The following is a 16956-nucleotide window of genomic DNA, read 5'->3' as shown; positions in this document are numbered from 1 at the left end:
TCTTTTAACTATATTGTGCACTGTAGAGGGTGAAATGTCCAAAATCCTTCCAATTTGTCTTTGGGGAACATTGTTCTCAAAGTGCTGGATTATTTGCTGAAGCATCTGCTGGCAAATTGACAAGTCTCGAATGATCCTTCCTCTTGAAGGACTAGACTGTTTTTGGAGGTTCCTTATATACTATGACACGATTGCCTCACCTGTTTAACATCTCCGGTTTCACATTGCCTTGTTATTTTAACTCGTCAAATTGTTATTAGTTTTAAATTGCCCCTTTTGGAGCGTGTTGCAATCATCTGATTTGAAATTACTGTACATAAAAAAAAAAAATAAAAAAAAAAAGAAATTCACAAAGTAAAACATCATATAATGTGTAGTTGTAGTGCTTTCAATATAGCAAAGGGTGAATATAATTTACAAATCACTCCTTTTTGTTTTTATTAGCATTTTTCATACTGTCCCAACTTTTTTGGAATTGTGGTTGTAATAAAGTATCATAAATATCCCAGGTTTTTTAATGCATTTGAGAATGTTGACTATTACTTATTTCTCGAGGGATGATGGAAAGAAACTGCCAGGAATTTAAATCCCACTGGGTTGAAAATGGTTCACTGGGAACATGTTAACAGAGAGGAAATCTCTCATCTCTCCCAAATTTCCTTTTTCCCACCATCCCATTGCCCAAATAAGAGCAGCAGGATCCACAGACCCGCCTCAGCCTCTCTGCCATCTCTCCTTTAAAACACACTTCACCAACTTTAACACATAAACATCACTAGCCTCTGACCAATCACTCAATCCAGATGGGCCCTCGGCAATTCAACAGAATGTCATTTAAACTCTATCATGGCCGTGGCCTTCAGCTATGTCTAGAAAGTCCATAATTGGGATACAATTACTTGGACTATACCCATCCATTAACAGACTGAAATGAGGAGAAAACATTTTGTACATCATTTTGGATCAACCCACGCTTTTAACAGTAATGAATACTGCTCATGTCTTGTAAATAGAAAATGTGAAAACTAAAATGTAAAATTCTGTCTTGTAGAAAGAATATGCAGTTGTGAGAGACAAGATGCAAAAGCTGTGTTAATGGCAACAAACATGTCTGACTCTTTGTTATAGGGGCAAAGAGGATATACGGCCAGTAATGCCCTGCACTCTTCCAAATCCCTGTTATGAGGCATTGTAGGCTGGCTCCACTCTGCCCCGGCGCTCTGGCCCTCCTCAGGCCCTTTCAGCTCTCTCTGGCGCCTGCTTCTCCATCACACCTCCACCTGTCAACAGCTCCAGTTCTCCCCCCCACCTCGGAGACTCCAGTGCCCCCCAGGGTGGCTCAGGCCACGGCTACAAGTCTTACCTTTTGGGAGCCACCATGTTGGAAACCAACCACTATGTATTCAAAACAGCCATAGTAAAATTGTCTAAAGTTATAGATATGTTTCAATTTGATCAGTGCATACATGAGAAGGGATTTAATGTCTGAACTGTTTTTGGAAAGGCTGATGATTACCTTGATGTGGATCATTACTTAATGAAGCATAAGGTATCATGAAATAATGCCTACTTAAAAGGGAACATTCCAACAACTTTGGCTAACATCATTTAAAGGTTAGGAACAAATGTTGTAAAATAAGGGTAATGAAACATCCTGATGATGTTATTAGCATATTAAAAGAACATTCTTATAACACAGTTACTGGTATTATAAAATGAAATGTTTTCAGGAAGTTTTCACATTTTCTGGAATGCAATGCTAACCTTTAAATAACGTTCTATTGACATTTAGAAAACTGTACATTTTCATGTTCCTACAATCAAAATGTAACGTTTGGAAAACGTTTTTCAAAATGCATTTGATAGTTGGGAACAATGAACAATATGCAAAATATTTTTTACAGCATTTATTAATCTTGTTTAATGTGTAGGGTACAACGGGGCTAAAGGCCACATAGGGTAAAAGGCTCCTATGATTTTATTTTCTCCCATTACACGAAATTACAACAAAAACTAACACAGTAATTTCCTAAACACACGTTTGTCACTATACACTGGAAAATTTTCCTGTTCCATGATATCTTTGCGTGTGGTGTCTAAAGGTTGATTTTGAGGCAATTTGATCTAATTTTTAATATTTTTTTAAAATGTTGCAAATTTATGTAACTAATGAAAATCCCTGAAATTAACAAATTTCTTTTGAAACAAAATACTTATTTATCATTTTTAGTTTTGTTTAAGGTCATTAAATGAACATTTTACAATAACTGTCCAATAAGTGAAAGGATAGTATTTGGGGTAAAAAGCCCCCCTGTTGCAGGGGCTAAAGGCCCCTATTAAACAAATATTGTCTTTTTTAAAGTGGGGCGAATAGATTTGTAATGAAAAATGTTCAAAGTGGGTTCACTTTGACTCATCTAAATATAATAAAGTTTAGCTTTTATAGAATACTTGAGACATAATAAAATGTCAAATGTGTTTGAAATTAACAGGAAATGGTTGAATATTTCTTAAGTAGTTCTTCTGAGTAGGCATCATCTTAATTTGTTACTCAAAAAAGCATCTTGCTGTCTCAAAATTATTTGCATTAGTTGACAAATTGTGCCATATAACTATTGCCCCGGTATCTACACAATATCACTTTAAACCCCCTAGAGGCCTTTTACACCAAGTGAGGGAGCCTTTAACCTCAAGTGTGGGGTAAAAGTCTCCCTCACCACCTTTTTTTTTTTTTTTTTTACTGAATTTTAAAAGAAACAACCTTCTGTTTTTATTTCTTTTCACATAAATTATGTTGCTCTATCAATATTCAATAACAATAAATAAATTTGTTTGAGCTTGAGACATTTTGTGACCAGAAAAAAGCTAAATTCCTTAAGGGGTGCCTTTAGCCCCGTTGTACCCTGCTTTTACTATTGTTTATTGTTAGTTTGGGTTAGTTCATAATCCATTAACATACAATATGTTGACATGCATTAACACAGGTTAAAATATACAACTTTTAATGTTAAAAATGTACTAAGATTAAAACGTTGTCATGCATTAACACATTAACATACAACTTTTAATGTAAAAACAAAAAATATTAAACTTTAAAATATTAAATTTGCATACAAAGCACACGTTTTCAATAATTGTATGCTCTTGTTTATTGCAATGCTTAAAATACTCTAACTTTGCATGCAAAGCCATATTGTCTCTAATTGTTTGCTCTCATTCATTGCAAAGTTTAAACTTATTTTAAGTGCTTTTAACATGCTCTCTGTCTAATTGCATTGCAATTTTTAATATATGTAGGATTTCACATAAACCAAAAGCATTGTTCATTGTTAGCTCATGGTAACTATTGTGTTCATTTTAAATAATGTTAATGTTTACAACTTTAGGCTAAAGTGCTACCCGAAAAACTCTCAGCATTGAGCATTGATATTGCTCAATTATGTAAGTGATTTGTAAGCTCTAATGCTGCAGCTTTTAAGTGGAACGTTTTTACATTTGGATTAGGGTGGCTTAGAAAAGGTTCATTTTCACACCCCACTGCACTGTGATTGACATCTGCATGGATCTCTGACTGACAGCCTCTATAGCTCCATCCCTCACACTGCAGCTTTGAGCCTGACCCCTGGAGTGTCCTACAAACAGCCTGTCCCTGCCTGACAAGGGCCACATAGGGGGATTAGCTGGTTACAGAGGGCACAGGGTCAGGATGGTAGAAGATCAACCGACCCCATCCCTACTGGCTCTTTATTAGTTGGGTTAAAGGTTAAGAAAGCAAGGAGCATCGCTCCAGAGTCAGCTTCTGCTTGGGTACAGAAGTATTTTCTGACTTTTGACAGCATTGGTGTATACTGCTCTTATCCCATCAGGCTTCTTAATGAACTCTTGATAATTGCACACAACCTCTGTTTGAGTACACAGACCATAAAAGTAATCCATAAGACTCCAGTGGTTAAATCTGTATCTTCAGAAGTGATATGGTAAGTGTGGGTGAGAAACAGATCAATGTTTAATTCCTTTTTTACTATCAATCTCTACATTCACTTTCTTCGTGCAATTCACATTTTTCGTGCATATCGTCACATACTGGGCAGGAAAGAGAATTTATAGTAAAAAATTACTTGAGAGTTTTTCACCCACACCTATCATATCGCTTCTGAAGACATGGATTAAACCACTGGAATCATATTGATTACTTATATGCTGCCTTTATGTGCTTTTGGAGCTTCAAAATGTTGGTCACCATTCACGTGCATTGTATGGTCCTACAGATCTGAAATATTCTTCAAAACTGAATATCTATGTTTGTTCAGTTGAAGAAAGAAAATCTTCTAAAAGCACCAGACCGATGTATGTATGTCTGAATTTATACACACACAACTAGATGTAAAAGTGTTTGCACAAGGACTGAATCTGTATTATTCATGCAGTGTCCTCATGTATATACAAAGTCAAAAGAGAGGGTGGGTATTGAGATGTTGGGGTACAGTGTACAGTGCACAGTGTAATGCTTCTCAAGCTCTGGGAAAATGGGGAATGGTTGTGTGGTGGCTGTTATATACTTTACACTCTTCTTCATCTGCCCAGGTATCTCTAGTCACTCTTTTCCAAGGCCATTAGTACGAGCTGGCCTTGATTACTTATTTATGAGGCAAACAGGCAAAAGTGTGGGGAGTGGAGTAAAGAGACAGACAAAGACCGGAACTCCCCTGACACTGAAACTAAGATGCACCCACACACACAAGCTCACTATTTTACAGCATTTTGTTCTAAACAGACCACTTACACACATAATAACTTAATCAGACTAGAAGTGATTCTTGCACTAATGTCATACACCACAAAACTCCATATTCAGCCACATGGTACTGTGACCACATAGATTCAGTATCTGATTTCATTTGTAGCTGTGGATATTGAAGGTACTTTCAAAGTCTTGCATAGCTGAGTAAAGCTTAACTTTCCCTAAACATCTCGACTCTGCATCAGAGATCTTAAGTGATCTTAAGTTCAGTCATAAAATTCTACATGGGCCAAGCTGAGCTGGACAAGGTTCTTTGAACATGTAATCTGTAAGCCAATCAACTTGCTTTCTCTCTTTTTCTCTAACATTTGATATGCCTCAGTTGTTTGCAGGTAAGCCGGTTTCACTGCACCGTGCTATGGGAGGCTCTGAAAATAAGAGCTGAGAGATGAGAGTTTCTCTGACATCCTCCTCCTCTCCATCACCACTTGTCTAGATCTGCTATAAGGAGATTGTACGTCTAATTGTGCGGCAGTAAGCCTTACATGCTTGATGCAGCATGTCTGTGTATGTTCTAGCAGTAGCAAGTCTTCACACTTGCTCTGAAGCAGCAGTGTAAGCAGACCTATACCGCCAAGACCAAACCTACCAACCTACCAACTTGTCACAACAATTATAACACCTTCATTTTATTCAGAGAGTTGTCATGACTGAAATTTGATTTACTGTGCTCATGATCACAGATTAAAAACTATAGTACAAGCTGGCTATTTGAAAACATTTTATTCCATATCCTTGGCCCTATGGCCACACCCAACACTTCACTCTGAAAAAAGCTGAAATCATCACATGGGTATTTCATTTAATGTTTTTTCAGCATTCACCCAAAATAAATACATAGCTTTCCTTGCAACCATTTAAATAAATATCTGTGGCTTTATGATAATAACAGCAACAAAAATGTGTAATATATATATATATATATATATATATATATATATATATATATATATATATATATATATATATATATATATATATATATATGTTTATATATTCTTCTTAAATTCGTATAACTTATAAGATGCCAATTGTACCAAAGCAATACTTATTAATACAACATGGTGAACTTTTAGTGGTTAACTTAAGAGACTGCGGACAGCACCAGTTAGGTATTCCTGTAAACTGCGTGTACCTACACATTGAAACCCATACCCATATAATGGCCTCTCCTTTGAGAACCCATTCTTTTGGGATGCAACTGTGGAAGAGAGGTCCCTTCTCACTATTTAACACTGTACAGGGCTGTCAGTGTTAACTGTTAAAGCTTGCCACTAATTTTGATACTGATGCATGTTTTCTTTGCTCTCATGCTAGCAAAAGTAAAGGCAATATGTCTAAGTTCTGCAGCTAGACATAAATTGGCTACTTAAGACCTCGTCTCAGAAACGGCCTTGTGAACATTAAATTCTGAGCTGTTTTGCACATTGAAATTTTCCACAATGTGTTAGGTCTCTTGTGTATTGCAATGCTCTGGTGTACTTGTATGTGGAAATATGTGTAATGAATTGCTTTTCGTTTTAGGGCAAAAATAATTTGTGATAAGGGCTTAAAAAGGTGCAACCAAAATAAAGAGCTCAATTATTAAGATTTTTTAGTAATTACAGCAGTGCAATGCAAAACAAGTGTTATTCACAAGGGACCTCTCCTCCACAATACAAAATCAGCCTTTTGTTAGTCTTAAGAATTATCCAGGCCTCTGACAAGGTTAATGTCCAACAGTAATAGAAAATAACGGTAATAATAATAACCAGATTAAACCAAATGGAATAAAAATACAAATACAATAACAATTCTATGTACATACAAAAATATAGCAAAGGAACTCACAAGGATGTGCATTATTGGGGAGAAACACACACTTGAAACAGTTTTCATTCATCTCATGTCACAGTTTTGGATGCCTGTGCATCTGTTTCACTGTTCCCAAATGTGGTACTTTACTGGGTTCTGGTCAGGTGACTAGGCCCTTGTCCTTATCCCTTCTTCTTGTCAGCTGACACAATAGTCTCCTTTTACCTCACTTCCTGTGGATCATTCAGGTCAGATCAAAAAAGCTCTGATGTTCATGGTCCATGTATGGCAGAATAAGGGGACCCCCAATGGCCTCCTTTTACTGATACTGCTCAGGGCTGAGGGTCTGATGTTAATCTAAAGCTTAGCTTACATAAAATCCTTCATATCCTGCGTTGACATGATCCTAGTGTTTTTTCTGGCCAATTTGCCCAACGGCTCTCCAAGTAATGGCTTGTTTCTCATCCTGAGATCACTGTCAAGGTGGTCAGACAGTAACTTGTGAAGTTTGGTCCCACAGCATGGCTGGATGCAGAAAAGGTCAAGAATCCTATCAGCAGTTGGAAAGCACAATGGGCAGTAGAGGAAAGGAGAGTTAAGGATGCAAGAGCAGTTGGGAGAGGTTGGCGTCAGGCTGCCCTGAGCTGGAAACCTGACCAGACACTTTATCTTTCAGAGTTGCTCCTCTAAAAATAAAAGGAGAGGCTTCTGCTGACAGCAGATGCCGGCCTGAGACTGCACACACATACATACATGCACACACACACACACACACACACACACATTTTACCTCCGTCTTTCCTTACACACTCTCGTGAACACATAGCGTCTCTACCCCTCTTAGGTGAGCTTAATATTCTGATTTCAAATGGTCCCATTTTTGGTGTCAAACAGAATTCAATTACACAGTCAGAATTTTTGGTTAGGCTCTTGTTTCTCCTTAACCAGAACCACTTTATCTGTGTAGAATCTAAAGTCAGCTAGCTTTCTTACAGTTTGTCCATTCAATAAAGTTGAAGAAGACAGACTCAAGACTAACTTTCATGATGCTATGCAAGCCAATCCTTACCAAATACAGCCTCTGCATTTTCTGATAGCTTACTCCCTGTATGTGTTATATATGGTCCGCATTACCCAACCCTATCCAGGCATGTCTAATTAATAAATAAATAGACCAAGGGTTACTAAAAAGGGGAAGGAGGTTGCATGAAGGACATGATGCAGGGAGGCCTGATTGGTTTAGAGAAGGTCAGTTCATTGAGCAGAATACCCTGGCTGCTTCAAGGAAGAATACAAGAGGCTCATCCAGGCTGTCATACAGGCTTCTCCAGGGATTTGCGAAAAGGTGCAGGATTGGTGGCAGAGATCTTGCGGCACACAGTGTTGGTGTTGCTGCATCGGCAGCCAGGACGGGTGGTGCGGTCATAGCCACGCTGGCACAGGGTGAGGCACAGCTTGGCAGGGGGGTAGCAGCACAGGCAGGGCAGACAGAGAGCCAAGAAGGCCATGGCACTCCAGCGTGAGCAGGCATGAGCCGGGGTGCAGGAGCAAGGACGGTCAGCGCAGTTGTCCTCTTTATCTGCTGAACAGTGGTAGAACAGACCTTTGACACAGCACAGGCAAGTGCCATATTCCAAGACATTTTCGGCCGAGCACAAGCAGCGTTGGCCACAGGTCCAACAGGAGGGCAAACTGCGAGGGGCACAGCACTCCTGGCACTTGCAGCGACCACAGCATTCACAGATGAAGAGGTGCAGGCCTAAGTCCTCGCCGTCAGCCAGTCCTTTGCCTAGCGAGTCAGGTTTCAAGTCACCTTTGGGCTGGGACCTCACCACAGTGGCCAGACCAGAATGAGATGGCGATAGTCCCGTGAGAAGTCTCTGATCTGAGGTGGCACTGCCACGGGACATCGAGCTGATGGTACTGGAGCGGCTCAAGTGAGCCAAGTGGGAATGTTGATGCTGACTTTGACTGCGAGGCATCTGAGAATGTCGCTCATTATGTGCACAGAAGATGCCAACCTGAGAGGCAGGCTCCAGCGCAATGGGGCGCTCCACGTAATCATTACTAGCCCTTATAGCACGGATCTGGTCAATGGATAATACAGGAACCTGCTGGAGGTCCAGACCTTCAGGGTCCATCCGAAAAGGAGGTACTGGATCCATTCTTCTGTCAGGGCCACCAAGGTAGGGGCTGAGTTGCAAGGCTGACCAATATCAGGGTACATCGGATAAACCTGTAGTAAGATAAGAAAGAAATAAAGCCATCATTTTTAGATTCAGAATTAAATGTTGAAGTTTTTCAATGAAATGTTTGAAGTTTAAAGAGATAGTTCACCCAAAAATTACAATTCTGTCATCATTTTTTTCTAGACCTGTATGATCTTCCATGGAACACAAAAGGAGATGGCAGTCAGAATGTTAGTGACTGACCACCCCAGTCCCCATTCATTGTACAGGAAAGAGCAGTGTTGACAAATTTTCTCCTCTTGTTTTCCACAGAAGAAAGTAAGTCATAAAGTTTGGAACAATATGAGGGTGGCTAATTAATGACAGAATTTTCATTTTTGGGTGAACTAACCCTGGGCTGAGACCAATATGGGTCCAATCTGTCGTATGTATAAACTATTAGCAAAAACCCACGTTTGTTTAAGTCCCTTTTACTTGGATGCTATAAAGCTTATTATAGGTTATTATTAGACACAGAGGATGGAGAGATAATGCTATTGACATCACACTGTAATTTAGCATCTGGAGAACACAGCTGTTGACACAAGGGAAGGGAACCAGAGCGAAGAATTTGACAGCAATGAATTGTGAGAAACTGGGGAACCCAGAAGACTTAGTGTCAGTGTCCTGAGGTATCTCTTCCTCAGCAGCTTGGAGGAATTTGCTGCAGCCCCTCCCTACAGTCCTTCTTTTGTTAAGCCTTATCCTCCATAAACAGGAACAACATGGTTATTGGAATGTGCATGGAAAAAATCAGCATCCTGGAATTGGGAAACATGCTGCTTGCATTATTGAATGTCATAGCCAAACAAGACCTCGGCTTGCATTGAATTAGGTAGTTATGGATTTTGTTTAATTCTATAGAGAAATGTAGAAATAGAAGAAAACTTTCTTCACATCTGTCACAGCCTTTTTTATTTATTTGGACTCCATTAAAATAAACAATCTCAGATTGTTCCGAAAATGATAGGGACAAACACATTTTTAGATGTTTAAGACATGTTTTGAAGGGATAGTTCACCCAAAAATGAAAATTCTGTCATACTTTACTTAACCTAACATCTCCTTTTGTTTTCATGGTAGAAAGAAAGGTACATAGGTTTGGAACGACATGAGGGTAAGTAAATGACATCAGAATTTTAATTTTTGGGGTTAACTATGCCTTTAAGTCAATGATAAAGAGATTGGATAGGAAAGGAAAAATGTGTCTGAGATAACTAAGAACAGAAATCCATAGACAAGAGCAGTGATTAGAAGAAGCAACGTCTGCTCCCCAAACTGTCAGCTGAATTCCTGGCAAAAGCCCTGAATGCTCCCTTGAGAAAAAAAAAAAAAAAAAAGGTAAGATAGCATCCACCCCCACCCCCACTGCCCATCCACAGACTCAAGATAAGGAGGCACAGGTCGGAAGCACAAAATGCATTTGCAAATTACACGGAGGAGGAAAGAGAAGTCCTGTAGAGTAATTACATCAAACCCAGCAGTGAGCTGTAGTCAGGTCCTATCAGTCCATCTAATTATTGAAAGGGGTCTGCTGTTCATTTTCATGAGCTCATTATTTGAAGTTCGAAAACATCCCATACATAAATCTGGTATATGGCAACACATGTAAAACGTATATATATAATATGTATGCTCATGAATTGTTTTCACTGATAAAGAAAAAAATGTCACATACTTGCTAATATGTGCAACAACCTGTGTATTCCAAAATACTTCAAAAACAGCTATTTTCATATACAGTATGTACATTTTCATATATATTTTCCATCCAGATGGATGGATGGACAGACAGACAGATACATACATTCATATATGCATGCATACATACAGTACAAACATGCATACATACAGTACATACTGTACATAGGTGTTCATATATGGCTATATATCAAGTTTCTGTAAGCGCAGCATTGGACTTTTAGTCTTGCGTTTGCAGGCATGCCAGAGAGGAAGTTTTGGGTTAGCTCATCTGTGTCATGTCAGGCACTTTTGGTTGCATATTTGTTTGAGCATTTGCACATGTCCTCTCCATGTGGTTTTCCTCAAGTGTGTCGGCACTTGGGAGCATTTATCACTCGCGGCTACACTTATTGGAGTTTATTTGGAACTTTCCACTGACTTACAGTGCTTTCATGAAGAAACAGACCCAAACTACACCTCAAAAAGTTGTTTTCTGGGCTCTTAAGGGTAGAGTATATTTAGTTTTTCTGCATGCGTTACATTTTGTGCATGGCAAGAGTATACTCCTTTGATTGTTACTGTGCACTATAAGTGCTTTGTGATACTCTTTAGTTCAGTCATCTTCAGACACATGCGCAAACAAAGTGCACAGACACATACAGGTGTGTGAGGTTACGAAAACTGGTGTGCACACTGAAAGTACTGATGGACTGTGCTGATGCGCACTGTTTGCGAGATGTCAGCATGTGGAAAACCAAGGTATACTTTAGCAGTACAAATGGCACAGAGAAAATTTCTACATTTTGCAACTCCCACTTACTAGTTAGCTGCTCTTCCCTCACTGACTTCATTCACATTCATTCTTCTCAACCTATTATCTACAAAATAGCCTTTTCTACTGTAGATGGTGGTGGTGGAAAGCCACCAACCATTAACTGAAAACTGCCTCCCAATAACGTTCCCAATGCTAACTCTGTCAATGACCATAGCACATTTGCAAAGTAATCTGTAAAGCAGAAGACCACAGCAGAAGCAGCTATATAAAAGCCCCCCACCCCCTCCACACATACTTCCACCCCACCAAACACCAACAGCCAGGGTGTCAGAGGATCAATAAGCCACACTCCAGTGGCAGAGCAGGCAAGGCGCTGACATCAGGAAGCCCAGCAGTTCCCCCCACCTCTCCAACCCCCCAACAAAGAGCACTCTACCACTCCCTACCAAGTCCCAGAGCACTCTTCAGCCCACGTGCCCCAGAACACAAACCAGGGCAATAAACTGGACTATCATGTCTCTAAAATGGAGATAGCACAATTGTTTTCACTTAAATTTATGCTGTGGATAACTGTTACATCAGAAGCATCATAAAGTGCTGCTGTTTGTTTGTTTAGTGGACGTTCCATTGACTGAGGATGTGTTGATTCAAGTCCACTTGCACTGTGACAGTGTGCACTGGAATATTGATTGTGTTTGTAAGATTAAGACTTCTCAGTCTTAGACCATGAACTCCAAAAGTGTTCCACTAAATGAGGCCGAAACTTGTTGAAAATTCTTAAAGGGATAGTTGACCTCAAAATGAAAGTTCTGTTGATGATTTTTGGGTATACTATCCTTTTAAGATTAAGAATAGACATTAATTTTAATTGAGTGATGACTGTGAATGTCAAAGAAAATAGGAAGGTTAAACTGCACCACTTCAGCATTTACTCTGAAACAGATTGGCTTAGACCGGCTATTCCAGAAGCCGGGTTTGGGATCTGTTTCTGCAATCCAGCATTCATCCAAAGCATCGCTTCCTGCAAGGTCTACACTTTTTTTCCGGTCCAACATCTGAAGACTCCATCTTCCATTTTTTTGTGAATGGTTTTATCATTTAAGTGGATATCCTGTACTGCACTCTACAAACTTGATAGCATATCTTACACTGGATGAAGTAAAGCAAATCCAATAACCATTCACCATTAATGGCCGTCTGTATTTCACTTGATTTTCAGGATACAAGTGCCCCAAGTCCTGCTTTGTGTCACTTCCAAACCAATTATAAACCAGTATAGTTAGAGGAATAGACAAGCAACAGACATTTGATCTAAAGAATAAAAACTTATAAGAGCTTAAAGAGTTTATATCACACAAAAATGAAAATTCTGTCATTTTCTCACCTTCATGTTGTTCCAAACACATATGACTGTCTTTCTAGCATGAAACTCAAAAGGAGATTTTTGGCAGAATGCCAGCCTCAGTAACCATTCATTCATACATTGAAAGAAAATGGTGACTGAGGCTCCTGAAACTTTGTCCACTTTTGTGTACCAGTTCCTGTCCAAGGTTGAGACTCACAAGGAAGTGCAGAGCCTAGCACTCAGGTCAGAACGAATAAGAGACAGCTGCATCTGGAGCAGTGGAGAGCAAAAAAGAGTGGAGAGAGGGACATGTTTATTCAGCCCTGCCTGCCATGAAGGGTAACCTGAAGACAGGCCCCTGCGCTCTGGGAGTATCAGTGCTGAGTGAGCTGTGCCTCACGGCTCTGCTCCGGGGCTACTTGCACCCGTTACCTTGCACACATTCTTGGCCAAAGTAATCGAATCCTGGGCAGGAAGATGATGAGAAGTGCATATTATTCATAAAAGTCACCACACACCACTGACTGGGAGAAACTTTAAACCTCCAAACAGGGAGGAGAGAACAGGCGAATGAGAAAAGGCAAAACAGTCATCCTGTAAAGGATTGTTGGACAACTTTAGAATGGACACATCTGAAGATCTGTTTATAATGGGATATATCCAGACAGTAGAATGAAAGTGAGTTTGTAAAATGATTTATAATTTTAGTTAACCATATGCCCTAACACAAAACCTAAACCTAACTGTCAGTTGAGTAAAGTTTTAATCTTAGAGGTAAAAATCCAACCTCAGAATAGCGCTCATCGTTGATTATGTGAATGCAATTACTTCCTGGTTTTCATGGGACTAGAACCAGTGTTTCAGTGGTTGCTCACATAATGTGCTATCAATAGTGCCAAAGGATAAGGTAAACGTTTAAATTTATGCAAAAATGATTGCGCTTGTCAGTAACTCTGCATAATGGGGTTGATTTCAGGGTACCAGAACATCCTGTAGCAATATGTCCAGTTCTCGTGTGATCATGTTGATATACCAGTGGGTGTAGCCATCAGGTGAATGAGGTGCTCATTCTGTCTCAATGTTTGGGGATGTTATGGGATGTGGGCCAATGGCATCATGATGTGGTGCTATTTTAAAGCCTCCAGTCTCCTTTCATTGACCCATACTGCAGCTGATAAGCATCCAGCAATTCTCTAGCCAGCCATCAGGCCACTCTGACTTCCTGCAGGCTAACTGTCATAAGAGATATCCATTTTCCATTTCTGCTCTCTCTCTCTCACTCTCTTTCTGACTCAGATGGACTGGCAGATTGGCAATTGCTGACTGAGGCTTGATTATCTGGTAGTTGTGGGGGGGGGGAGGGGGGTGGCTGGGGCCCTGCAGAGGGCTAATATAGGCTCCTAGGGGTCAGGCTTAACTAAAGGCTGGACTTGATGTTGGCAGGCACCAGGACCCTGGGATCTGCCCCTCTGGCCCCTCTGGGAACACAGTGGGATTGAATGACAATAAACTGTATGAGATTCCGGATGTGCTGAATCTGACCCCCAGGAAGTACTGAAATAGACACTGCAGACCAGCAAGTTTGGGTGAGAGAGAAAGAGACAGAGAGAGAGACTGAGAAGACAAAGGGGGAGGGTAACTTAAAGATAAGAGGAATAAAGATGGAATGAAAAAGAGAAAGATGAAAACTTAACAGAAAGATTGACAAATATGCCAGGAAACAAAAAAGGTAACTCAAAATATCAGTAAGTATCTTAAAATAAAATCATATGCAACATCGCCTACTAATGTAACAATATAAACAGTTAGGCCTATCTGCTATAACTGACAGATATTTCAGCCAATCAAGACCTTTTTGATATTGTAAACGTGCTTCACTCACAAAAACATCACTCTGCCGCCCTCCACTACAAAAAATGTATCACCCAGGTCCAAACAGTTAGTACTCTTCTCTTTGGTACTTTTCTCTACAAACAAACAGAAACTTCACGAACACTGTGTGTCGTGCGCACATGTAAAGTGCTGCCCCATGTCCTCTCCCATTCCACTTCCATGCTCTCCATCAGCCCCTGCCAGCACAAACTGAGTAGTATTGACATATCCGACCTTGAGGACAATCAATTGCATGCCTATACGCCTGCAGCCCCGTGCATCGGCTGGGTCAGGGTAGGACTTGAGTTTCGGGAACTACGCGACATGCAACGGTCAACTCTCACTTGTATTATGTTGTCCACAACATTATTTTTCATTCTGAGAATATCTAGATTTAGAAATGTAAAAAAACGTGAGAGCCAAAAAGAAAGAAAAAATGAAAGATTAAAAGACATTGAATCAAAGAAGCACTTACCCCTAAAAGGAGGGCGATCCATTTTGCACCAAAAAAGTGTTTTATCTTTGTTTGTTTCTTGTTTTTCTCTCTTTCCTTTTTGTTTTCTTGAGCAGTTTTCTCTCTTCTGCCTCCTTATGTGTCTTTACAAATGTCCCACACGTGCAGGCAATCCTGGTTCCTCAGCGCTCAGTCATTCCTTGTGAAGAACCCCAACAGCCTTTATCAGGGAACAGCCAGAGCACTGCACGTTCAAAGAGCGCTCAGAGGACAGCCACAATTCTCGTGGAAATGAGGGCAACATGTCACACAGAATATCCCAATTTATTTGAAAAAGAAACAAAAATGTCCTCTGGGGGGCAAATTAATGTTGAGTTTTCAGAAGTACTTCCACAACACTGTGGAAAGAGCGCAGCAGAAGCTCTGCAGTTTGTCTTCTATCAGTATGAGGTGAGAGTGCTGGATTGTCTCTCTCTAACTGTCTCTCTCTCTCTCTCTCTCTCTTTCTCTCTCTCTATCTGTGTATGGTCAGCTCTTCCTGCTTGTGCGATCATCCACTCACTCTCAAAGCGTGTGTGTGAAACAGACAGAGAGATAGAGATGGAGGGTGGGAAACAGTAAGGGGGAGAGGGAGGGAGAGAGATGGGAAAGGGGGGAGGAAGGGTGGTTGGATATGAATGGCAGAAGGAGGGAGGGCTGGGCTAGATGGGGGCACTTGGTTTTGCTGGAGATAGTTAATGGCTAAGTGGCATCATCAGGCTGAAACCCAATCTCTCATTTTCTCCCCCTCAGGAACTGTTCTATATGATTCTCTTAGCCAAGCCTAACAAGATGGAGAGAGGGAGGAAGAGAACAGGAGATAAAGAGAGAGATGAGACAGTGAGAGATAGAGAAAGAGAGAGAGAAAGAAGATATGAGTCAACAGTATGTTAGGTGATGAAAACAGTAAAGAAGAGGGAAAGAAGAAACATGGAACCATAAAGAGTAGAAGCGCTCTGTCAGCATTGCAAAGAAATATCAACTATTCCATTCATTCTTGCTTCTGTTTCCCAGACATACAGGTATTTGGACACTTTAGCCACATAAAAACAAAATATGCATGTCATTGCATTATATAACAAAATATCAACCAAGTGCACTTAGGATACAAGCACACTTTTCACGCAAAACATTTCATGAGAAGTTTGTTAGGTTTTAAAATAATAATAATAAAAAAAATAGATATATTTTGTTCAAAGTTAAGAAGAAAGTTGTCAGAACTTATTGGTACATATTTATAGTAAATGTGATGAACTTCACCTGTGGTTACTCTACTAGGACACCTAAGGGGAACTGACTTCATATCCACTAAAAACCACCTTAACACCAGTTAGTTAAAAGCAGTTGTAAGAAGTACATGCAAAAATGGCTACTAAAATAATATTAGTCTAAGTTAATTGATTTTGGCTGAAGTGTCCAAAAACTTTTGGGGGGCATTGTTTAGCAATACTAAGTAGATGGCAACTCTAAAAAACAAGACTAATTCAGAGAAACCGTCAAACTTCGCCATTGACATCAACAGAGTGTGGAGGTACATGAACATCATGGCATGCTGTTTTTCAGAGCTTCACATGGATGTAGACTCAACATTTGTGAACTCACTGTCCCATTCTGATGTGTTTGTGCCAGCTAGCAGCTGTCTTAGTGCAGGTTACATCCTAGAACAGTGAATAATTCAGTGTCTCAATTGAGTGCATGACGGATTGGAACGCAGCCCATGTTCCTTTCCAGTTCACTTCAGTCATTGCCAACAGACAACATGATGCCTTATCATAATGGCAACAAGCTCGCTGTGAAATGATCAAATATGAACAAATGTGTGTGAAACACCATCAGTGTGAACTACTGGTAATTTAGAAGAGTAAATAAAGGATTACTTATGGCTTACATTTTTGAAAACTTTATGATTTTTCTGCATAGACTGTGATGGATTCTGAATGTATTGGCTGGAAATGTAGAGCACAA

At 40.0% G+C, this 16956-nt stretch overlaps 1 protein-coding gene across 1 annotated transcript; it reads right to left on the bottom strand.

The window, feature by feature from the left end:
- Positions 1–6135: 6135 nt before the first annotated feature.
- LOC127431140 (protein sprouty homolog 2-like) lies at positions 6136–15502 on the bottom strand. The gene is made up of 2 exons (XM_051681415.1): positions 14974–15502; positions 6136–8831 (listed from the first exon to the last, which is right to left on the bottom strand). Exon 2 carries the CDS (start codon positions 8758–8760, stop codon positions 7909–7911), a length of 852 nt encoding a protein of 283 aa, XP_051537375.1. The 5' UTR covers positions 8761–8831; positions 14974–15502; the 3' UTR covers positions 6136–7908.
- Between the last annotated feature and the right edge of the window lie 1454 nt (positions 15503–16956).

The sequence above is a fragment of the Myxocyprinus asiaticus genome, chromosome 40 (assembly GCF_019703515.2).
Source record: "Myxocyprinus asiaticus isolate MX2 ecotype Aquarium Trade chromosome 40, UBuf_Myxa_2, whole genome shotgun sequence".
NCBI lineage: Eukaryota > Metazoa > Chordata > Actinopteri > Cypriniformes > Catostomidae > Myxocyprinus > Myxocyprinus asiaticus.
Note: the sequence above shows the minus strand (reverse complement) of the source record. Positions and strands in the feature narration are given on the sequence as shown.

Excerpts from the sequence above, each read along its gene's own strand:
- LOC127431140 (XM_051681415.1), bottom strand. The coding sequence starts at position 8,760 with ATGGATCCAGTACCTCCTTTTCGGATGGACCCTGAAGGTCTGGACCTC.